The sequence below is a fragment of the Gavia stellata genome, chromosome 7 (genome assembly GCF_030936135.1).
Source record: "Gavia stellata isolate bGavSte3 chromosome 7, bGavSte3.hap2, whole genome shotgun sequence".
NCBI lineage: Eukaryota > Metazoa > Chordata > Aves > Gaviiformes > Gaviidae > Gavia > Gavia stellata.
In genome coordinates, this window is record NC_082600.1 from 1,539,792 (window position 1) to 1,563,412 (window position 23,621).

Here is a 23,621-nt window from a genome sequence, read left to right on the forward strand (position 1 = left end):
GCGCCCGGCGGCACAGCCCCGGCACCGCCGCTCCCGCCCCGCGGCTCTCGGCGTCTGCAGCGGCGCACCCACGCTCCGCAGCACCGGCGGCGGCGTGGGGAGGGGGGGGCGGCGAGGCGCGTTCCGGCCTCCCCCCCCGCCCGCCGCGCCGTGGGAGGCGCCGCGCAGGCGCAGTCCTGGCCGGCCCCTGGCGACGGCGGTGTTGTGCCGCGCGGCGTTGCCGGGGCGGGGGCGGCTCCGTCCCGCACCGCCCATGGCCGCGGCCCTTGCGCTGCCGCCGCCCGCCCGCGCTATGGAGGAGCCGGCGGGCCCCGAGCGCGGGGCGCGGGGCGGCGGCGGCGCGGGGGGCCGGCTCCCGCCGTGCCTCAGCCCTGAGCGCGGCGGGCGGGCGGTGGGTGAGGGTGACGCCGCCGCTGCGGTGCTGCCGTGGGGGCCGCGGCCGGCGCTGCGCGGAGAGGCTCTGCGCGGGCGGCGCCGTGGGCCCGGCCGCCCTCCCCGCCCGCCCGCCGCCGCCGCCTCTCTGCGCGCCCTCACGCCGCCGCCCGCCGCTCGCCGTGGCCTAGGTGAGCTCTCCCGCAGCCTGGCCTGGCAGCTGGGCGGCCCCGGGCCAGCCGGGCAACGGGAGGAGGAGCCCGGCACCGAGCCCTTCCCGCCCGCCGGCCGGCAGTGCCTGCTGGAGGGCCGGCTGGTCGGCGAGGGCACGGCACCGTCGCCCCCCGCCCAGCCCGGCAGCACCGGCCTGAAGTTCGGGCTGTTGCCGCCGGAGCTGCACGCTCGCCTGCTGGACCAGGAGGACTACAAGAACCGCACACAAGCCGTGGAGGAGCTGAAGAGGGTGGTTGGAGGTGCCAGCCAGGTTGCGGTGGCCTCCACACCTGCCCCCAGCCTCCTGGGGCTCATCAGCTTCCTCTACACCCTCCTCGATGACTCCAACTTCAAGGTGGTGCTCGGAACATTGGAGGTGATACATCTGCTGGCCCTGCGCCTGGGCGACCAGGTCCAGGCCTTCCTGGCGCCTCTGGTCTCAGCTGCTGCTAAAGTCCTGGGGGACAACAAGCTGGCCATCCGGCAGGAGTACAACCGCCTGTTCCTGCGGCTGATGAAGGCAGCGGGTCCTCAGCAGGTGCTGGACCTGCTGCTGCAGCAGGAGCACCTGCAGCACAAGAACTCCAAAGTCCGTGAGGAGGTGGTCAACATCTGCATCGTGGCCCTCCTCACTTACCCTAGCGAGGGGCTGGACCTGGCTAAGCTGGCGTTTGGGCTGGCTCCAGCACTGGTGGACAGCAAGCGCAGGGTCCGGCATGCTGCCATGGAGGCGTTTGCTGTGTTGGCATCTTCCATGGGCCCAGGCAAAACCACCCTTCTCTTCAAGGCGGTGGATGCCGTGGAACTTGAGGACAACGGGGACGGGGTGATGCATGCAGTGCAGGCCAGGCTGGCCAGGAAGACCTTGCCGAAGCTCGTAGACCAAGGGTTTGTAGAGTACGCTGTGCCCTTGCCGTCATCTGGTCATAACAGGGGATCCTGTTTACCCCCTGGAGCAGATACAGACTGGTTGCTGATGGGCAACAGAACTCAGAGCGCACACAGTTACTGTGGGTATCACGCAAGGGATGATGCTCTGCAAAACTCCACCTCACCCGGTGCATATGCCGATCAAGGAGTAAGTCCAAGACGAGTCTTGAGTGCGGGTAAAGGAAAAAACAAACTGCCTTGGGAAAATGAGCATGCCGGAGACAGGGAAGGTGGTTCAGGAGTCAAGATGCCTTTCACAAAGAGTGCGGAGCAGGTATGTACTCGTAGCTCACTGGGCTCGTTTGTTCTAAGGCATGTCCCAAAGGGAGATTTAAAAGTTGTCAAAGGCTTACTAAAGGACAGGTATTTGCGAGGTATGGCTAATACTGCTAATATTTTATGTGCAAGGATCTCTATAAGTACACTGATCTGGGAAGGCAAATTTGAGAACTCCTTATGTCAGATGTAACACTAGTAGGAACCAGACAATGTATCACTTACAAAAAACCCCATCTTTTAAGTTAGCTGGACTCCATGAGGCACTTCTTACGTCTAACCCTAGTGACCTTTCTCTGACAATGGCTAGCTAAAACCCAGGGAATGAGTGCAAGAGTGAGGAAACTGTTTCAGAACTGACTGCAGAGTTTCCTAAATACAGAAGCTGTTTGGAGGAAAACTGACAAATTGCGTCAACTCGGGCTTTGAAGGCAGAGCTCTGGAGTGTGGCTGAGCCAGTGCTTTTTGGCAATGAATAAATAAAACCTTTAATAAAACCTGGGGGTTGCCAAATGTCTGTGTGGCCCTTGTTCCTCAGTCTGGTTCAACTCGGAAAAATGTAGGTCCTGGTGAAGTAGCAATTCTGATTGACCTGAGTTTTGATTTTATCACTTACTGACCATGTCGGCAGCTGCAAAAGGACCTGTGAAAAATTGTTCAGGTCCCTTTTACTTTGGCAGTGGTTCTGTTCTGTGACATCTGTTTCGGATACCATCCATGTGTTTAACACCTGGGGGGTGTGTCTGTGTGTGGTGAGTTTTCTGTTGTGTGTTTTTTGTTGGGTTTTTTTATACTGGACAAGTTTAATTTATCATAACTTGATCTCCAGTGAGTGAGTTTAAGCAAGTAGATCTTTTTAGAAAATTGAAAGCAGTGTAGAATAGACTCCTCACTACCACATTTCCCTATTCAGAATTTAATTCTTAGTTCCTTAGTAACTTGTTCCTGTATTGGACGAGGTCATGAACAGTGCTGCTTTGTGAAGGCTAACTTTTAATAAAGTCTCCTAATAAAAAGAAACGTGAGTTGACAATATTGTAGTGTAAAAAATTTGACGTTCACATAATATACTTGTACGCAGACATGCTCATGTCCTTCATTGGTGTATGTATTGCCTTTATAGCTCTCTTTAGGAGTCTGAATATCTTTTTGAGTTGATGAATCAGGCAACTAAGTTCCCTTGGGTTATCTACAAAGCAAATAGGGTCTGGACAACAAGTTATGTAGGAAACACATCTAGAGCAGGAAGGTTTTTCTTTTCCAAACAGCTTTTCAGTATTAACTAATACAACTTGTAGAAATAATAGTTAATTGCCAGCATTCTCTAGGCAAATTGGGCTGAGTTCTGTACTGCTCTTGTTTGCTGCTGGCTGGGTTTGTGTTTTTCTGTAGACTGTGAACAAAAAGCACGCCAATACACGCACCAAAAGCTGGCTGTTGCTTGGAATGCTGGAAGGTCCTCTGCCTGAGACAGGCCTCTCTCTGGGTCACAGTTAGCTGCTGTGGAAATGTTTTTTTTTTTTTTTTTAACCTTTTTGTACATGTGGTTTTATTTATCCCTGTAAATTGGGAGGAGTGCCCAAAGTTTTCAACCCGGGAGAGAAAGCAATTAATTTATGGTTTCTGTTTTGTAGCATATGTAAAGTGCATTTAGAAATGGTGTGAACTTGAAGTTAAATTTGACCTATGGAAATAGCTACATACTCATGGTTTCAAGTCAGCGATAATGAGGTACTCTGTTTACTAGGGAACAGCCTTGATATTAGTATGATAAAAGTTTTCTAGACTGTGTATTTTTATATGTGTAGTATGAACTTCATGGGTGTAAATCCCATCTCATAGTATCGGGATGAAAACCAACCTAACTGCCGGGGATCTGGAGTGCTAAGTGTGCATGTGTGGGGTTTTTGGTTTTGTTTAAAGTATTACTCTCAAAGGTGGGCAGATCATAAGCGGGAAGCTGTCTGTAAGAGAGCTAGTTACCTCCCGTATGTAAAGCCTAACAGGGAAAAATAGAAAGATCTTCAGCTCAACTTCCTACGTCTGACAACCCCTTGGCTCATCTCGTCATCGTCCCGACATTCGTCTGTGTGACTGAATCGTTGTGGGATGGCAGGTTTTCTTCTTTTCTCCTTGGAATACTTTTCCAATTGTATAACATCATGCAAATACTGCAAGTTTAAATGAACATTTTCCTTTTGTGATCATATTTATTCTTACATCCTTGTGTATTATGCCAAATATTCCACTTTGTTCCTGCTTAGGAACAGATGTAGAACTTATGTTTGTGCCATCTATTTTTGCAGAATTAGCACAGAATCAGTTTCAGCCTTTATTCAGTAAATGTGTTGTTCTGAACAGGAACTATTTGTGACTATCAGTGCAGGTTACTTTCTTGAAACTCTTTTCCTTCGCTGCTATGTGGGGACTCAAGCTGTGAAGTTAACCGGTCTTGCTTTGCTTTCACTGCTGCCACGTAGTATATACAGTAGATGACAATGTAAATACTTCTACAGGGAGAAAATCCTGTTTCTCGTGTACTGTATTTATTCCTTCGTAATAAGAACTATTTTTTTTGCATCTAGTGACTGTTTTTCTAAGACATCCTGTGCCTCCTAGAGATTCTGTTTGTTCCTGTCTCTTCCATCTGCTTTTTGACTTGTTCTCTTTGCCTCTTACTTCCATTTTATGTTGTTTTCTTGCATATTTAAGTTGGTAGAAAGCAGATTGTTAACTCTGAGGTGTCAGAATTTGAAGACTTCATCAGTTGCACTCTCCAAAACGAAACATGTTAATGCTCCTTTTGCACTCTTACTTGAAAGACGTTTGAATAACCAGAAACCTCCAGTGAACCAGAATTCATTTTACGCTGAAGTTTAATTCCTCTCCATATAGCTTTTTGCTTACATGCAGGTAAGTACTGACAAGAATAACATTTGTTGTCATGTTTGATAGAATTTGAAAGTTGCCAATTTTGACTTGGGCGTAGGTGAACATGGTACCGAAATTACGCCTGTGTTACCAGCTTGCTTTAGTGGTGTTGTTTCACCTGATGTGAACGATGTCAAAAGCATTGTTCCCATTGTTACAAAGAGACAGCTGAAGTCTGATACAAATCAGCAGCTAATATTTTGCATTCAGCAGGTTTGAAAAATTTGGTTCAGCCCACGTGAAAATGCAAGCTGTTTCTTTGCCAGTGGGCAGTTAAGAAGAGTGTGGTACTGGCAGACATGAGGTTTTACAATTACTCTTCAACTGGCTTTTGGGCGCTGTGGTTTTAAAAATTGCTGTGGATTAACAGCTGCCCACCTGCCAAGCTCTTTCAAGACATACTAAGTCGAACGTAAGTTGAACTCGGCTCAAGGAGTACCTTTGTGTCTCTGTACAGTCTTGTACCAATTTAGTCCGCTTACACTGTTGTAACCATCGTTCATCTCTCTCTCCAACAGCAGTTGCTTAACTGGTGCTGGTGGCACTTGTTTGTCACTCAGAAGTAGTGGTGGCACTCGGTTTTTCAAATTCCAACAATTCCTTTTTACTTCGATGTCTGTAAAGATAAGGTCTGGCTGTAACAGTGCTCCTGTGAAAGACAAAAAAAATGATTTAATGTAACTACCGCACCTTTGCCCTCTGTGAGGGAAAGGAACAGCCTTGTTTAAAAAAGAAGGACATCAGGGAGGCTTTTTGTTAGAAGGTAAGGCAAATGCTACTCGTCATCATGTATAAGGGAGAAAAAGAGTAGGGATTCATTTTATTACCTACACGGTGATGGCTTAAGCAGCCCCATCGTCAATGGAGAGCTGGTCTGTGCAGTCAGTAGAGTCTAGAGAGCTGTCTTCGTGACCACGGACCTAATTTAGCGTGAGATTAAATGTTTTCGAGACTTTGAGTCCTGTTGGCTAGGCCCACATTTACTGTAATGGAAATTTAAACAGCACAGTGGTTTAAGTATTGAAATATTTATCTGATTGCTGTAGGTTGACAGGTTTGTTACCCTGTCTTTGCATCCTGATCACTTGTCATATCTTACTGTTACATCTGTCTGAATAGATTGTAAAGCTTTCCAGGGCAGGGGACATCTTTTTATCTGGCTTTGTGATTTTTTTGGTACAGTATTTGCTGGCTTCTTGGTGGTGCTTGTTCTGTTACATCCGTACCAGGAAACTGCTTTTATCCCGTGGTGTGTATGTATCTGCGATGCGAGTAGGTGAACTGTGTTTTCACTTAAGGCACACTGGGAAGAGTCAACATGGACAGTGTTTCCTGTACTTGAAGATGTTCCTTAACTGAAAGAGATTGCCATAAGCTGTATAAATAAAGCTCTTTTCCTTGGGGCATTTAGCAATTGAAGGGAGGGGCGAGAAAGAAAGTTAGCCCTGTATCTCGTCTTAACTATTTTCGGTAAGGTGTGTCATGCGTAAAATTTGGGTAGTCAACTTGTTAATGTAAAAAATTAATTATTAATTCAGACATTCCTTTGGAATGAATTTGCTTAAAAATTAACTTTTGGAGTCCTTCTGTGACTGAAGGATGCCTGAAATTAGCTTAATGTTTAAAGTTGTTTTTCTGCTAGTATTTTTAGGGTCATGTTACACAGTGATTGTCCAAGGCCATGTCTAGACTTTCCTGATCAGATAAGATATGAAGTAAAACATGTGTAAGTTAATGTGTACTAAAAATATAATATAGGTAAAGCACATTGCCTTCAAGGGTTTGTCTAAACGCAGCTTCTGTCAGCGATGTTAAATTGGGTTATTGATGAAACGCTTCTCTGTAATCCCTGAAGTCCTTTGAAGCTGATTTTGTTTCATACCCATCTGTAAACTTACAGTTGCCAACTATGCCGCGGGTCTGACTACAGTGACAACATAACGAAGCGTGTCCATCCTGCGCAGTGTGTTTCTGTATGGCGCAAAGTCCGGGGGTGACTGCGGTAACACGTGTGGCTGCCATCTCGAGCAGCGGGGCTATCGCCAGCTACCGATGGTTAGCTTGACACCAGAGATGCAAGCACAGGGTTTCTCTTTATTTGTTAGGTTTGCATGAGACCGTAGTTATGTTCAACCTTACAAACCCCTTGGTGAGAAGCTCTAGAGTCAGAGATGCTTGAACTGCCACCACCTCGACTTCCAGGGGATGCCCTTGCTCTGTGCTTGGAAAAGAGTCTTCTCCCCAGTCGTAACGGCAGAAGAAAATGTGACCGATAGGTAACCGCTGCAGGGCTTTTCTCAGGAAACCGGTGCCTCCAGCTGTCTCTTTCAGAGCCAGAGTGTGCCACCAAAGATCCAGAGAGAAGCGGTGAGTGTGGCAGGGCTGTTTGGTCACCCGAGGAGCCACCTTGCCCCGATGCTGTGGCTGACTTGGAGAAAGTCACGCAGGCACGGAATTTCGCTGGAAAGGGAGCCAGCATGGGTGACACAGCTCAGGAGTGTTCCACCTTGAGGTGCGCTTACAAAATATGGCACTCCTGGGCTATACAGCACACACTCCTTAAATGTTTTATTTAACGACCTTTTTATACCAGTCTTCATTTAATCTATGGGTCTTATTTCTGACAACGGGTGTCCTTTGGTTAAAGTGCAGGATTTCACGCTTCAGTGCTTTATATACTGAAATTGAAGGCTTACGGTTTAATAGCTGTCCATAGCACCTCCGCCTTCCATTTTTCTTGCTTTCTGAAAGCCAAACCTGAGTTTATCAAATAAAGCATAATTATCTGTGCTTCTACGCTTCTTGTTCTTGGCACCTGCACACATCTGTAAAACCTACAGGACAGACTCTGCCTTTGACTCTACCGTCTTCTAAAGCCAAATTTGAGTAGCCTGACCTCCTCCTCCTTACACGGGGCAACGCAGGGTGGTGATAAAGCATAGAACCCCGTGAATATTTTCCTTTGTACTTCAGTAAGGTCCTGTTCATTTGGAATCCCAAGCTGGCAGCACCAGGCTTGTGATGTTCAATTCGTTACCTGTAAATCCAATGGATAAAGTTGTCTGAAGTCGCTGAAGTGAGTGTTCTCTTTCTGGAGACACTGATGTACTGTGTCTGCTCCCATTCCTTGGGCTTAGCCTCGGAAAGTGTAAACAATTCCAATTGAACCAGACCAGATCCTATTCTGAAATAAACGTTTATGTTGTTTTCTTTAGGACTTGACATGATCTGCTGGTCTTTTGGGTCCTGACATTAAGTAATTGAAATTAGCCTGCTGTGACCTTGCATTCTCCGGTGGTTTCCCAGATTGTGCCACTCGTGAGAGGTCACACAAATGAGTGTGTACTAGCAAGTCCCTGTTCCCTTTTTAACTCTCATCTTCTATAATGCCTGTTTAAGCAAACTAGCAGAACAAACCCACTATCTGCAGTTAGGGGTACAAAAGCACTTTCAAAAAAGCTAAATGCTACTTCTTCGGTAGACCTTACTAGCTCCAGTGCTCTGCTGAAAGCATGAAGAAACAAACTGGGTGCCACAAAACCAGCTGACAGTGTGCTGGGCGTTCCTCGCTGATCTTTTGGTAGCTAAGACTTCCTATGTTTACCTTGAAAATTTAGTGTGCTGTATGTAAAACGTAACACGCCTAGTAATTATTGCAGGACAAGAGTTACCTCTGGTTTTTCCCCGGTGATGCGTATACATTGTGGGTCCCTGTACCTGCAGTGCCCTTTGGGGGGAAGCAAGAGCATTTGAACGTTTTACTGAAGTTTTTTTCTTATGGTTGGACTTGATGATCTTAAAGGTCTTTTCCAACCTAAACGATTCTGTGATTTTAAGCCATGTTATAAAGTACACATGAACCACATGCAGTTTCACATCACTTCACTGTTTGCAATACCTGTGGAATTCTCCACTTACGTGCTGATCTGATAACCAGAGAACTTAATAGCTGGACTTTATGAAGACCTTAGTGAGTGTTCAAATGATCTGTGAAATTAGTTTTATGAAACAATGACTCTCTGTTTTCCACAGCGATAACGAGGATTAAAGGGACGCGGAGGCTGACCTGTCTGTGTGATAAAAGCTGTCCTTTCGTTGTGAGTTGAGGTGTCAGTCTCTGGCACGTGAGCCGTGGTTTTTCTGGAGGCTGGGAGAGTATTTTGGAGAGATAGCATTATATATTTCTGCTGTCCTTGATCTCTTCCCTGGGAGCACGCTGTTGATGGCTGCAGGGTATTTGAATAGGAGGACCTTTCACCTTGCCCAGCGCGGCTGCTCAGCTGGGAAGGGAATGGAGGACCGGAGCGTTTGTCAGCGATGGGTCACTCACAAGGGCTGTGCTTTGGTAACCCAGTTAATATTTCTTTTGGTGGATGGATCCAAATAGTTTCTGACATTGGTGGTACTAGTAGAATTTAAATGAAGCTGAAACCTTTTGAGAAATGCCTTCACCAGGATCTGTCATCTACTTCAGTGAAAAATCTGCCAGCTTTAGGTTGGCATTTGTTTGCCACCACCATGCATGCCTATGTTTAGCAAATCTATAATCACTGTAATTATAATTTGTATACAAGAAATCAGACAGTTTTTATTCCGGTAGCTGGGATTGGAACCACTGAGCAAAGTTGTGCAATCATGTCAGCGTTGCGTAATTTGCTCCTTCTGCATATATTGTTCTGTCTGTATGGAAAAATAGGGTGTAACTGCTTTGGAGAAGTAACGCATTTATTTATGGACTGAGAGGTACGTAGATTGAAAGTGATGTGTTCATCAGGAGGATCGCAGAAGCAAGAATGCCGAGTTCTCATCTCCTCCTTTATCACAGCTTGTAATAGCCTGGAACAAACCACTTCACCCATTTGGCCACTGTTCTTTTCCTCATTTGTAAAGTAAAATTAGTGTCCCTCAGGGTGCCCGGGTGATGAAAAGCCGGCATAGCACTGAGTGTTATCAGTGCTACTGCTGGAATTTAATTCATTGTTCCTGATGTATATCCAGCAATCGGAACTTGTTTCTTATTCTTTCCAAAGCTTCATAGTTCCTGCTCTGATCTTACTAAATCATTTCTCACCTGGTGGATTCCTTCTGCCATCTTCCATTAAAAACGGGATTCAGATGATCCATTTTGTATTTAGGCTCCTTAAGTTTTTCCTCGCTGTCGTATGCTTTGAGCAGTTGTCCGCAAATATTTTAAGTGAGAGTCTAATCCCTGAAGGCCAATTAAAAAGTATGGTCCTGCATTAGCACTGGCTTTTAGGGAGAAAGATTTTATGTAATGTTTTAAGCTTTTGAGCATTTCAGTGGATTTGCTTAAAATGCTGCACACTCGAAACTTTGACTTGTTATGCAGATGACTTTAATCATACCTGATGATGACGACTTTAATCATACATGATGAACTTGGAGCTCTTGAAATGCAGTGCAGAACAGTAAATTGGAATATGCATTTTTTTTTTTTTTTAATTAAAGGCAAAATTTTTGCTGCTTTTGTTAACCACAACAACCCTCCCAGGAACAGTGAGGCTGTTCCGTTCAGGAGCCTGCGTCCCCGTGGCAGTGTGCCTCGGTGCGGGGATGAACAGCAATCCCTTTGGGAGCTGGTTGTTGTTTTAAAGCATTAAATGGCAATACGGGCAAATCGCCGCTTTGCTTGTTTGTATACTGCCAACAGGTACCATGTGTGAGTTACTTTTTTCAGTGTTAAGGGGGGCAGTCTTAGAGGGAGCAGAATTAAAAATACTTAATTTAAAAGTTTGAATTGTGAACTTTATTTTTTCAGAGGATTCTCATTGGTAGGGTATGGAGATTTAATGTCTCTTGGCGCGCGTGTGTATCTTGCCAACGTGTGTTGTGAATCCTCTTTACCTGGAAGGGACCTGAAGGTTTTGTTGAAACTTTTAAAGTTTTTGGTCTATATTCCATAACCACAAAAATTTCTATTTTTAAGATATGATGTGACAAAGGAAATATTATAATCATTTAAAAACAATTGGAGTGTGCTCATAGCCATGCTACTCATCTCATGACTGTGCTGCTTCAGGTTCTGGCTGTGCTTTGTTCTGTGATGCTTTTGTGAAAGTCCATTACGATATTAAATGAAATACTGAATTAAACTCCATCAAGATACTACATCAGAGCATTTACCTGCTGTTTTTTTGACCCAGTCATTTAACTTTCAAGACATCGTAATCTGTTAAATTACCGCGAGATTTATCCCGGTGCATGGAACATTTCGCAGACCTCAGAGCGGGGTGTTTTGCAGGGTCTGCGGTCGCCCAGGCGCAGCACGGCCATACCGTGCACGTGCGGAGTCTGCCGTAGATCCGTTTCTCCCTGTCGAACACAACTTGCATTGTGTGGCCCAGGCTGTGAGTTGAGGAGATAATTGAGTTACGGAGTAGTGAAGAACTGCAGTTTCCCAGGGCGAGAGTTTTTGTGAAGGTCCCAGTTTGAGGATCTGTGTTTATGGTGAACTGAGATCTTCAGTGAAATTAAAAAATACATATATTTATAAATGAATGTAGTGTGTGTTAGACTACAAATTCTCCATTCACACAATCAGTATATTGAGTAAAGGAGGTTTTTAGGCTCAACATGATGCTGTTCTTTCCCGTACTCCAGAAATATTTCCATTTCTGTTCAGACTTCTCTTTTTGACCTCTGTGTGGAGCCTTGTCTTTGAGAGGGGAGAACAGAGTTAATATAGCCTGCAAATAATTTAAATCACTGATTTTACTAATTAAATCAGAAAGCAAGAAACTTTTATTTAAAGCATGATCTTTTCTTTGCTAAGTATTTATATTATTCAGATTTTTCCTTTAACTATAACTGATTCTCATTGCACGGTGCTGATGTTGCCAAATACAGCTTTTAGGCTAAATCCAAAGGATGCTTTTTTCACACCTCCAGTAGCTGCCATCTGCATAAACACTTACATAACTTAATGCACGTAATTCAAAACGTTCATGTTTAATTTTTAAAATTGATGACTGGTGCAACTCTCTACCAGTTTGTTTTGTTGCATTTTTTCCGTTCAGCGTGAATCGTCTCGACCTGTATTAGAGTGAGAACTGGAAACCAGCTAAAACGCTTTCTAATGCTTAAAATACTTAAAGTATCGGATAGCTGGGAAAAGTGTCATCAAAATGTTTTGCATTTAAAGATCAACTGCCATCCTTGGTGTCTGCTTTTTTTTTTTTTGTGGAACCCTTTTCTGGTTTTTGCTGTCTTTGGTCATAAAGCTTTATCTGTGGATACGGCGTGATGAATTCTATTTGCTTCTGTGCCTGAAAGGTATGGCTCATGTACACACTCTCTTGCCTTTCACTTTCTAAGGGATAGGGAAGAAAAGCCTTCATTTTCCATCAGTCCTGTTTCTTTAACCATATTGACAGTGGTTTGTGTAGCCTTATTGTAAAGAAGGACAGGTCTGGGCTGTGGTGGGGTTTAGATGACAAAGTTACGTTGGTAATTCCGCTGTTTGTACAGAAAAGGGTTGTGGACTCATTTCACACTCATGTATGTTTCTTTATTTTCCTTTTTCCTGCAGTTCTCTACATCCAGTGATTTTCTTCATTCTCCAAAGTTAAGGCCCTCTCAAGGAGTACCAGTCAGTGATGAGTTATTTTTTAGTAGAAGACGACCTTCAAGGAGTTTATTTCAGAATAGTATAGATTTTAACTCGGAGCATTCTTCTGTTTGTGCTGGTAAGTATTAACACAGAAAAGTGTTTGATCTGCTGTTAACAGAATAGATTTAGAAGAACCTAAGCCTAAATTTCTAGCTTCATCAGTATGGTTTATCATTTGTTGATTATTTGTTTTGTTATTTATTTTCATTTACTACGAAGAATTGAGTACTACATGCAGGGCTATGCCTCCAGCTGAAGCAAGCGGCAGCAGTCCCATTCCTGCTCCTGGAGGAGTGTACGCTATCTCAAAACTTAGACTGCTGTTTTCCAGTCCTGCTGTACGCACACCAATTTTCACTAGTTTAGATAGACCCACTAGAGTTTATAGATCAGCTTTTTTTGCAGACAGCAAGACCAAAAGGAAATTATGTGGTTAAATGAACAGATGTATTGAACAAAAGGACTCAGGGTATCCCTGAAATACAGAGCTTTCTGCTGCTTTTGCAGAATTAGGAAAAAGAAGTACCATGTAGATCAGCAACAGTAATTCAGCCAACGTTCTTTCACACTGTAAGATAGAATATGAATTGCAGATAAAGCAGTAAATTAAAAGGAGACACAGAATTTTACTGACTTTTGAGCAGGAATACGTTGTTGGCTAGAATAGCAGTTATTATTGTAAAAAGTATGTTGTCAAGAGTTAGCTGATAGTGGCGCAGGGTATGAAATACCAAACCATAAACGGGGCCACGTGTTGGAAAGGTCTTATTTATGTATGGTAGGGTGTTCAGAAGAGCAGATCAGTGTGTATCTATTGTAGATATGCATTTTTTCTCTTTCTGCTTTGCATAAACAGCTAGAGTGGAAAGCTGTTGGAAGAATCCGCTCTAAAGATTGTTTTAAAGTATGAAAAATGTCATGTTTTTGAAAACCAGGACTGTAGAAGATTGTAGGTATAGTGCTACACTTAATTTACACTAGCAATGTAGACTCGTTGATTTGTATTTTCATAGCTGAAAGGCACGTGAAAAGACCGGGCAAGACCAGGCCTGATTTGTTCTCTTCACTGGACAGTAGGTTATATCCTCGGCTTTGTCTGAGGAGCACTGACATGTGTGGCATGCAAGTTTACTCACTGTTATGCTATGAGTGACATCACTCTAAAGAAACTCACTGCATTTTGGGGTTTTAAGGTGTTGTCTTCCCTTCATTGTCATATATTCAAAGAGGGGATTGTTCTGGGTGTTTCTTTTGACACCCCCCTGCATGTCTCACTTGGAAAAGTGCCCTGGAAGAACTGCCGGGAATTTTTCCAGTTTGTGCCTATGAACAGTACGATGAGGTTGCTTAGAAACTCTTGCATTAAATACTTAGAAAGTAGTTGTATTTTACACTGAAAGTTAGACAAAAATCTTAATTCACTGTTAAATATTATTGTATATTTTTTGTTGAATACCATATGTTAAGTATTCATCTAGTTATTTGTGGTTTTCTTTTGAAAGGTGCTATGGGCTCTCATCAGCCGCAAATTTCAGGGAAATGTGGAACACTTGGATACACACAGACACGTGGGAAGAGTGGTAGTGTGGGCTCTGATTTACAATTTTTAGGATTAAATAACTGTCAGCACGACAAAGGTATATGGATTCTAACTGTGTCGTAAGTCAGTGCATGTTACTTTGGAAATGTCTCTTTATTTCTATGCTGCCTTAAGAAATAAAAACTATTATTAAAACGTTGTTAGTCTGTATCCAGACATATTTGTGCCTCCCTCCTGTGTAGCGCTTTTCATTCGTAGTTATTAATTTGCAACCCACACCTTTGGTATCTGCCTGAACCAGTGTGCTGTGTAAAAAAAAAAAAACAAAAAAACAAAAAAAAAAACCAAAAAAAACCCCACCACAGACACTATGTTGGTGCACCTAAAGCTTTTAATTCTCATACCATTGCTTTAATTTGTGGTGGTCTCTGTACAGCTTTTACTAGACAGAGACAGGGCGCTGCTGTGTCAGGCGGCGTTTGCTGCTTGTTTCAAAAGTGAGGCAAGGGTTTTAATTGAGTGCACCTTAACCCTAGAGGTGAGGCTGTGATCAATGAGGACCTGTAACACGTATAAACTTGTCTGTTCATAAGTAGTAATAATAATAAAAATGCCAGATGTACGCTTAGTGAAGGAGTAAACTCACTGTCTGAAGGAATAGATGGTAGTGATACCGAATCTGTGGACAGAGCTGCTTTGAGTGGTCCAGCTGTGTTGGACAAGGGATAGAGCTGACAGCTTTCTTGGAAGATATGTAGGAACTTCATTTACTCAGATTACTTCTAGTCACTTACGGGCTGTAGATACTGTGGTTTTCTCATGCCTATGGAAAGAAAGGAGAAATTTCCTCTTTGTTTTTTACCTCTGTACCTACAAAGTCAAATGTTCTCTGAGCCTCAGTCTTCAGAAGGCTGCCAGGTACTTTGCCCATACTTGCTGATTTATTCTCTGCAAACAGTTTTTGTGCCAGGTATTATTGTTACTTGAGCCTTTCTCCAGCAGTATGACCCACACCTGAGTTGGTTGTTTCAGTTTTGCTGCCCCGGGATACCTGGGGAGCGCTGGGATGCTGCAGCCTTGGAAAGCAGCAGGAGCAGAAGGCAGAGACCTTGGAGTGATCTGATTTGTAAAGGGATTTTTTTATGCTATAATTAAAGGCATAATTGAGTGGTTTTCTTCGGAATGACAGCGACAATTAATAGGTTCCCCAAACACGACTCACATTTTCAGTTGTTCTCCCTCCCGCGTTCCCATTCTCCCAGTTGTGCCAGTGGAACTGGCTGTGGGGCTGTTCTCTCAATGAGATCGCTGAGGTGGCCCAACGTACAATGATCCTTCCAGAGGCTGTCAGGAGCTTTATTAAAACTTGTCCTCTTTTTCACTTGCATGGTTAAAAGCTTGAGTGCACGCGGGGAACGTGCATCTGCTTTTCAGGGGAAACATTTAAAACAGTATGGTTCCAAATCTGCACTTATCTTTCTATTTCTAACCTACTGGTTTCTGGAAAAAATAATTCTTAGGTGTTTTTTTTTTTTTTTAAAGGAAGTGGAATTTATAACATCTGTGCTTTATTTGTACTCTTGTATCACTGAGTTTTGAGAGTGGTGTTTGCAAATTTTATGCTATGCAGACTTGGAATACGGAGCAGCAAGCAACAGAACCATGTTCAACCTACTTGCATCATTTGTTTTTTTAAATATAGTTCTTCAAAACATGACTGCAAAATAGCTTAGGCTCAATCTCATTTGATCAAATGAAGAAAAAGGAAATTGATATTTTGAGGGACAATGCAGTTTGCGAAATGAAATGAGCTGAGATTTGTGTGTTTGCTTGGGTAAAATGATGACCTTCAGTTTTTGACTGTCTAGATGGTATATTATTTCATTGTAAATTATTATAAGAGCTGTCAAAGAGGCTAATTACCACAAATACTGTTCTCTTTTTCTTTGCTTAGTTTGTGCCAGCCTAAATTTTTCCAGCAAGACCCAGAGAAGTTTTTGCAATCAAGCAGAGCATACAGTGTTCTTCCAAGGTCCTAACGCAAGCCAGGGCACCTTCATTCTGCCGTCTTACCCTCTGTCATCACCCAGGAACAGCCCAAAGCACGTCTCCTCTCCAGCTGACTCTTCAAAGAAGTCACAAGATAATACCGTGAGCTTCTCAAACTCCTGGCCTCTTAAAAGCTTTGAAGGACTGCCTAAGCCTAGCTCACAGAAGCAGCTTCTCAGTCAAAAGTCAGGAGACAATACAGGTAGGAACGGTGTCAATACAATGAAAACAGATTTCAGGTTTGCATTTTGAGTGGCTTCAAGCAGTGGTCAGAAAACCCATGGTGGCAGGTAGATGGGGAATTATGCAACGTCCCCATTGTGATTAGAGACGTGGGGGTTTTGTAGCTGCACTAGTCTAGTCACATCACTGGAGGCTTCTTTTTAAAAGTGAAGTCTTTGTATTTTGGTAGTTTTAAATACTGGCGTGTTTCATTCCTTCTGTCTTTTCAATATGTGGGTTAAAGCATAATATACACCAGCTCTGCTTTTCTTATCAGTAACTTATCAGTGAAAAGTTTACCTTCAAACTAAAATAAAAACAAATGCCAAAATCTAGCACTCCTAAAGAAAGCCAATGCAGAAATAACTGTTACTTTTAATACTCTAATTAGTACATGTGCAAGAAGATACTACTTATTGCATTTCGACTTCTTGCCTCTTTATTTGCTTTTGGAAACTTACGCATCAAATTTCCCACACTCAGAATAGCGCTTTACAACCTGGTTACAAACAGCTACATCTCTAATGAGTGGAATTGGTGCTGATTTCATCCCAATTTACACTGACAGCTAATGACAGAGACTGCAGTTTATGGTCTGATTTCCTCCGTCTTTGAGGACCTCAGGCACACATTGGTTAACCTGAAATAGTTTTAAGTTTATTTGATTACATTTGCTTGGACAATTTAGCTGATTTTTTTCAAATACTTACTAAAGGCGGTCTTACTTCAGGTTAAAACTAGCTTTAGAATCTGTTTATCTTAAACTGATTCTTAATCACTCATGTGGCATACCTTCTGTAAGCAAACTAACAGTTTCCACATACAATTTTCCACTGATTTAAAGAAATCTGTTTTAAATTTAATCTTCATTGAGACACATATTTTTGCACATATGTAGCAAATTTCTGAATTAATTCTTTGGAAATCACCTGTCCCTGGAATGCATGTCATTTTATCTTGCAGATGTGTGTTCATCACTTGCTGGTTTTCTTTATTGTATCCATATGCATTTCAGTTTATCTCTGTTTCTTTAGAATAATTTTATTGTTGTTATAGCAGCTTACAGGACAGTTTGTAGGGCACCAGCCTTCTTTTTTATTTAAGTAAGAAAGTTAAGTACTTTTTAAAGGTACTAACTATATGGTGGAATGCACGAGCATGAAACAATAATTTACGTTGTTTAAAAGGAAGAGACACTAAAAACAGGAGAGATGAGTAATTGAGCTTGAAATGCAGGGAGATGGAAAAGGTAGAGTCAGGAGGTATTAGAAAATACCATGCAAGGAGGCAAGTCTGGTAACATCCTAATGATTTTGTAAAATTAAATATTGAAAAATGTGTGTAAGTAAGTATTCAGGAACGGGGGTTTGGCGCATTTGGAAAACGGACATTGGAGGAGGAATGTTGAAAGTTTGTCAAATTATGGGTGGTATAAAAATAAAGTTGGATAGGGAATCAGTATCTACTCTTGTTCATGCGAGAAACTTATTTTCATCTCTGTGTGTGTGTGTCTATGTGTGTATAAGTTTATACACGTGAATACATGTATACATGCATACATGAAGGAGCTAAGGAAGGGGTTTGGTGACATCAGGTTTTAAATAAAAGGAGGTACTTTTTTAATGCTCATTGTGGAGCCAACTACTGCAGGCTGCTGAAGACGCCAAAAGCAAGAATTTGTGGATGAAGGAAGTGGATATATGTACCAGGACGGTGGGTCAGCTCGTGTCAAACCTGTGACCAAGGAACTTCCTAAATACTGTCCGAATAACCTTAAGTGTCCGTTTCTTACCTTGTTAGGGGACAGGCCTTTTGTCTGACTCAGTACGTCTGGTTTTATATTCTTACTGATTTTATTCAAATTTGCTCATACTCAGCCAAACAAAATGTCCTTGAAATGTATTTATAGTAATAAAAAAATTGTGCACGTAAGTCTGTTTTTTAACACTCACAAGGGGTTTGCCGGTGTGACACAGAAATGAGGCATGAAGTTTATTCTGGTGAGTGCTGTGTTCCTGCCACTGACATCTGCTTGTGTCTTCTTCAGGGGAGAATTTGCAGGAGAAACATTCTCCTCTGCAGCTGAAACCCACCCTGGTGAGACGCCCAGCCTCCCGCAGGGGCCTGAATGGGACCAGACCCGTCCCCCCCATACCCCGCCTCGCTAGCCCGCTGCCCGATAAGATTGAATTGAACGTCAATTCAACGAGAATTGAGAGAAACGAAGAGTGTGAGGAGATGTGGCTGAATGAAGTGGATGGGAAGCTTGCAGCTGATCTTTCAGAGCTGAATGTTGATGGCGAGGAAGTGGACCAAGAAGAGGTTGGTTGAAATGTGACATAACGCACTTTTAATAGTTGATATATTATAAGCTTTTTTTTTTTAAACAAGAGCCAGAAAATAATAAATGTTTTTGACTTAAATTTTGGGACACTCTCATCAGTGCAGCAGGTTTTCAGTGAGATACCATTGGGTGTCTGATAGAAGCCAAGTAAAGCAATAAACACCAGTGTTGAAGCACACTTCTCGTGGTTGTTCCAGACATCTTGATTTCCCTTGTTTTTCTCAGAGCCAAAGCTGCAATGTTTTCAGTTATCGTAGTACCAAGGCAGAACTCTGTGGGCCTTTATACAGCTTCTGTTCTCATTATCTTGACTTCATTTTAAATTTCATGCCAGATTTAAGTAATAATCCTCTCTTTAGTCATAGCAAAGTGCCCGAAATAACGAATAACTTCCTTGATGAAGGTGCATTTGACTCAGCCCGGGGGTTTCCTCAGCCTCCCGGGTTTGCTGAAGCGGGCTGTCCCCGATACCCATGCAGCATGTCCCAGCTCTCTCGGAATGCAGTCATTTTTTCATGGAGTAAATTGAGAAGAACTGATGTGAAGCTGGATGAGTATGGTGTCACCTGCAGCTGTTTGATATGACACAGACACATTTGACATTAGGCTTGGCAGGTCAGCGTCCCTCTTGTACGTGGAAATCCACTAGTAATAATTTGTGCCCATTATGTGTATTTAGTGGCCAGTGTTTTGAGTGTGCCACTCAGCCGGTGACTTATTAAGTATTTCAAATATTTTCTACCTTTAAAAATCTATCCCTTCTGTGACCCATGAGACTCTTCACACAGACTTACCCTAACATTTCCCTTTACTGGTCCATGAAATACTTTGCAACCAGCGTAGCCGTAGATCCCACATGGCTGTTTATCAGTCGCATGGGTTGTCCAGTGAGATCCCCCGGAGTATGGAGCCTGTGTGTATGCCAGCCCCTGCCACTGTGCCTGGTACATGCCGAAGGATCCTGTCACTCACTCGGTTGCTCAAGTGTCTCTGATATTTGAGAAATATCAACTAGCTGCACCAGCCTAGGGCATAGGAAAATACTGCAGAGGAATGCCGGATTATTTCAGGGGGTGGTGGGAAGGTGGAACTGGATCCACACCATCCTCATCAGTACAAATCAAAACCATTGCAGTATTGATTATGTGAGAAGTGTAGGTATTGCCTGTGATTGGATTTTGTATGATCTTCCCCGCATGATCCCATGCAACGCATCCTTATTTCTGTCAGTTCATAGAGATTGTTTGAATCTCAAATCCTGTGTTTAGTCCCTGTGGATCTGAGAGCAGCTGCAGTTGGACTTAATGGCTTTGCCTTACTGTCTTTCTCTTCCATCCTCTAGTCACTACTGAAAGTAACTTGAGGTGATAAGCAGGTAGAAGTAGTATTTTTTTTACATCAGATATATTCAGCAAAAAGAGGAGAGAATATGCAGTAGCATGAAGCTCTAGTCATTGTAGATTTTCCTGCTTATTTGAGTAGGAGCTCTGCTTGCTAGGCAGTTTTCAGGATTTGCTTCTGCATATTTTGCAGCTTTGTGCGGTTCTGTTGCGAAAAGCCTGAGCTCCCAGCCGTGTGTAGTAGCAGCCATCAGATGCTGCCGTTAGTCTACTAAAGAAGATAAGAGCAGCTGATGTATTTTTGCGGGAATCTGTTCTTGTGCTTTGCAAAATGAAGCTAGGATACAGTGTCGCTGTGAATTTGCATTTACCTGCATGGTAATTATTCTTGTGAAGTAAAACAATGAATGGGATCGTTAAAATACTGCATAACCGACATAAATGGTCAGTCACATTGCCCAATAGAGGCATGTGCACTGAACTCCTCTGAATTGAACAGAACACTCAGAAACATACTTTCTTTTGCTTAAAAAACTTTTTTCCTATGCAGTGAATAAAACCCGTCATTTTGTTTTCAATCCTGTTTAGATGCAGAATTCACTTAGATCTCTACGAAACAGTGCAGCTAAGAAGAGGGCAAAGCTAAGCGGCAACATTTCAGATCTGGAAAGTCCTGATTCTGCTCTTAAACTTGATCTCTCTGCGGACTCCCCCTCCCACGCTTCCTCGCCGAGCGTGGGTTCCTACAGTGAAAGTGGAGTTTACAGCCAGGAGTCTCTGACTTCACCTGTGTCCACAGTCCCCCAGAGAAAGAGAATAACGTGAGTGGAACTCGTGTATTAACTCTGCTTTGACATTCTTACACACAGTCTCTGCTGCTGTTAGTTAAATCTTAAAGGGAGTGAAATCTGTAATATATTTTTTGTTACAAGATTGCTTTGCTTAATAGCTTGATTTTTATATGTGAATTATTTTCCTATCTAAAAATACATTGCTCTAAACAATATCTGCTTAATTACATTATTCTAGTTTGTGCTGGCTTTTAATTTGTAAGAGTTCCCTGGTGCAGCCATAGTAACGCAGTGCACTTGGTAAAGTACTGCCAGTGGTAGTAAATATTTTACTAAGCCTTTAGCCTGCCATAGAAGGTATGTGAACCATAGCCTAAACAAATGAGTAAGAAGGAGAATGACTTAAAAGGAAGGATAAGGTTTGCTTATTATAGCCTGGAAATTGAAGAAGGAATGGGTTGGTTTTTTGCAATAAGACAAAGACAATGTAGATGTTTCTTATTATTGTGAATCATGAACTGTTTCCATTTTATTACTGACAGACTATTGTTAATTTAAAATGCCTTCACAGAGCTCTTCTGAAAACAAATTGTGTGATGACATACGCTACTCTGATTGTAAAGAGCAATGACCCAGTTGGTGATTAGCAGTACAAACTATTTTAATGAAATAAAAAAGGTTTTGAGGGATTTTGCAAATTTTGCAGTACAGAATCTCCTTTTCTGCTCTCGGAGCCCATGATAAAGCTGTTTGTAGCTCTGATCCAAAGATATCTTTTGTTTTTGTGTGTACTACATGTAACTGGCATACACCTGTATTAACAGAATAGGAAGGAAGAGAGGGAATATATAACAGAAAGGTTTCTGGAATGAATCAGAAACAGAGCATTTTCACAGCCTTGAAGTCTCAGAACTAATTTATATGTATGTGTCTTCCCTATATGTGTTACTGCTGAATCACAATTTTAAAAATAATCTTTAAAATGAAAAATGCTAGAATACCTAAAAAGTCAAGACTATAAAATTCTGTGTATGATGTTCTTCCAGGCAAGGTTTTGACTAGGACACGTTCTATACAACATGCCATTTCCGTTATTCAGTGACACACAAGCTTCATGTTTTACAGAATTCAAAGATACAGGAATTCTGAACTAGCAAGAAAGAGAGGGGACATCTGGCAGGAAGACTGAATTTGTGGCAGTGACAAAATACATCCCAGAAGACCTTAAAAGCCTTGGAATGTTCATAAAAACTCCAGAGAGTTTAGTTCAGATGCTGGTTTGCGAGCACTGGAAATGGGCACTGTCTGTTCACAACATCTGTGTAGTTGGGCAACAGAACTGTAGGCTGCTCCTGTGTATTGACTTTTAGAAGGATCAGTTTATCCACTGATAAACTACCGTGAGCAACGGGAGCTTGATACTGGTATTAGTGAAGTTTCTGAAGCATGGGCTTTCCTCAGGATCTTAAAAGCAAGTCTCTAGTTGTGTGTATTTCCGTCCTAGCAGAAAGTGGAACGGCTGCTCTTTCCCCGTGACTATTACGTAGGTGTGCACAGTATTTGACAGCACAGGGCTCTGGGTTCAACCGTCTTTAATATTCGAATGCATCATTTTAAAAAAGATGTATCAAGATTGTCTAATAGATAATGCTAGCAGAATGTCTGTGCTAGACACTGAGCTGAAAACTGCTCATTTCTGGAGATTAAAGGGTAGTGGATTTGGCCACTCTCATTTGCCATTCTTTGCCAGATTGGAACCAGCAGTGTCAGTTCCCTAGGCCAAACGATTCCTTAGCTTTTTTTGAATGTAAATTTAGTCCTCGTGTAACATTTACTCTTAAGCGTTGTCTTTATGGTGTTCTTCATAATGGGTCTGCTCATCAAATAATTTCTGTTGAATTAATTTTCTTTTTCTACTCAGTGTGGAAGTGTACTGGAAATATTTGTCCACCAAGTACACCGGGGAGGAGAAACTGAAATCTAGTGATGTCTTTGCTGCAAAGTGTTATTTAGCTGGGCCCCGACTAGCATGTAGAACTCTCTAAAAATTTGTTTTATATTTTACAGGTCAGACACCTTTCCACTACTTGTCAGTAAATCACAGCCTGCAGGAATATCTTCAGCAAGAAAAACAGACCCAAATGTGGCAGAACAGAACTTCAGCACAGGTATTTCACTGCGCTTTTCAGTATCTATACCTTGCTTCACTGATGTGACAGAACGGTCACTTGATGTGTCTGTTCTTACTTGTTCAGTGAGCTCGTGTGCCTTCAGCACTTAAAAAAAGGTAATTGCTAGATGTTATTTGATCAAATTGAGATACACCGTGGTACTGCAGCTGAGAAGGAACTCAAGGGTTTCTTCCTTTCTGTGTCAGGTTAAAATGTGTTAATGCAAATGCCACCTGTGAGTATGTGCACTTCAAAATCCGATGCAGTATTGTGTGACAATTCATTGGACACCAGCTGGCTAAGAGTAGGAAGGGTCAAAATGTTGCAAGCGGTTAATTTCCTGGTAGGAAATTGAATTTAAGTGATGCTGTTCTATTTTATGCTTACAGTGAAGTACAGGTAACTGCAAATGTCTGTAATGGGCAGAAATTGATTATGATTATTTATGTTTAATCAATTTTGATTCAACTGGATGGAGATGTTTCCTTAGAGGAAAGGAACTGAGGGAGCCGTGTCCACAAAAGTCTTTTCTGACCTCTTTTCCCAAAGACTGCTGTGTTGCATCCTTTTGCAGCCTCAGCAGCTATGTATTTTTCCAAAAAGTTTGCAAAACTCAGTTCAGTTAAGATTGGAGGGCATCTCACAGGCCTGAATTTGCAAAGCCATCACATTCAAAAACCAGTAATTGGTACTGAGACTCACGATCTTTTTTTCAGAAATTGGAGCTATTGCTCCTCATTTTGTCTAAGGCCACTTTTCTCAGGATAAATTAGCAAATAAGTTTGTCAAGTAACAGGTTAAATCAGAAAGCA

General features: G+C 42.6%; 1 protein-coding gene across 1 annotated transcript in view; it reads left to right on the forward strand.

The window, feature by feature from the left end:
• The first annotated feature begins 253 nt into the window (after positions 1 to 253).
• TOGARAM1 (TOG array regulator of axonemal microtubules 1) overlaps positions 254 to 23,621 on the forward strand; it is a 45,154-nt gene continuing 21,786 nt past the window's right edge. The window contains exons 1-7 of the mRNA XM_059819449.1: positions 254 to 1,789; positions 12,272 to 12,428; positions 13,855 to 13,989; positions 15,847 to 16,143; positions 18,211 to 18,485; positions 20,436 to 20,668; positions 22,706 to 22,806. Of these exons, the coding sequence (XP_059675432.1) occupies positions 254 to 1,789; positions 12,272 to 12,428; positions 13,855 to 13,989; positions 15,847 to 16,143; positions 18,211 to 18,485; positions 20,436 to 20,668; positions 22,706 to 22,806 (2,734 nt within the window). The remainder of the gene's footprint in view (positions 1,790 to 12,271; positions 12,429 to 13,854; positions 13,990 to 15,846; positions 16,144 to 18,210; positions 18,486 to 20,435; positions 20,669 to 22,705; positions 22,807 to 23,621) is intronic.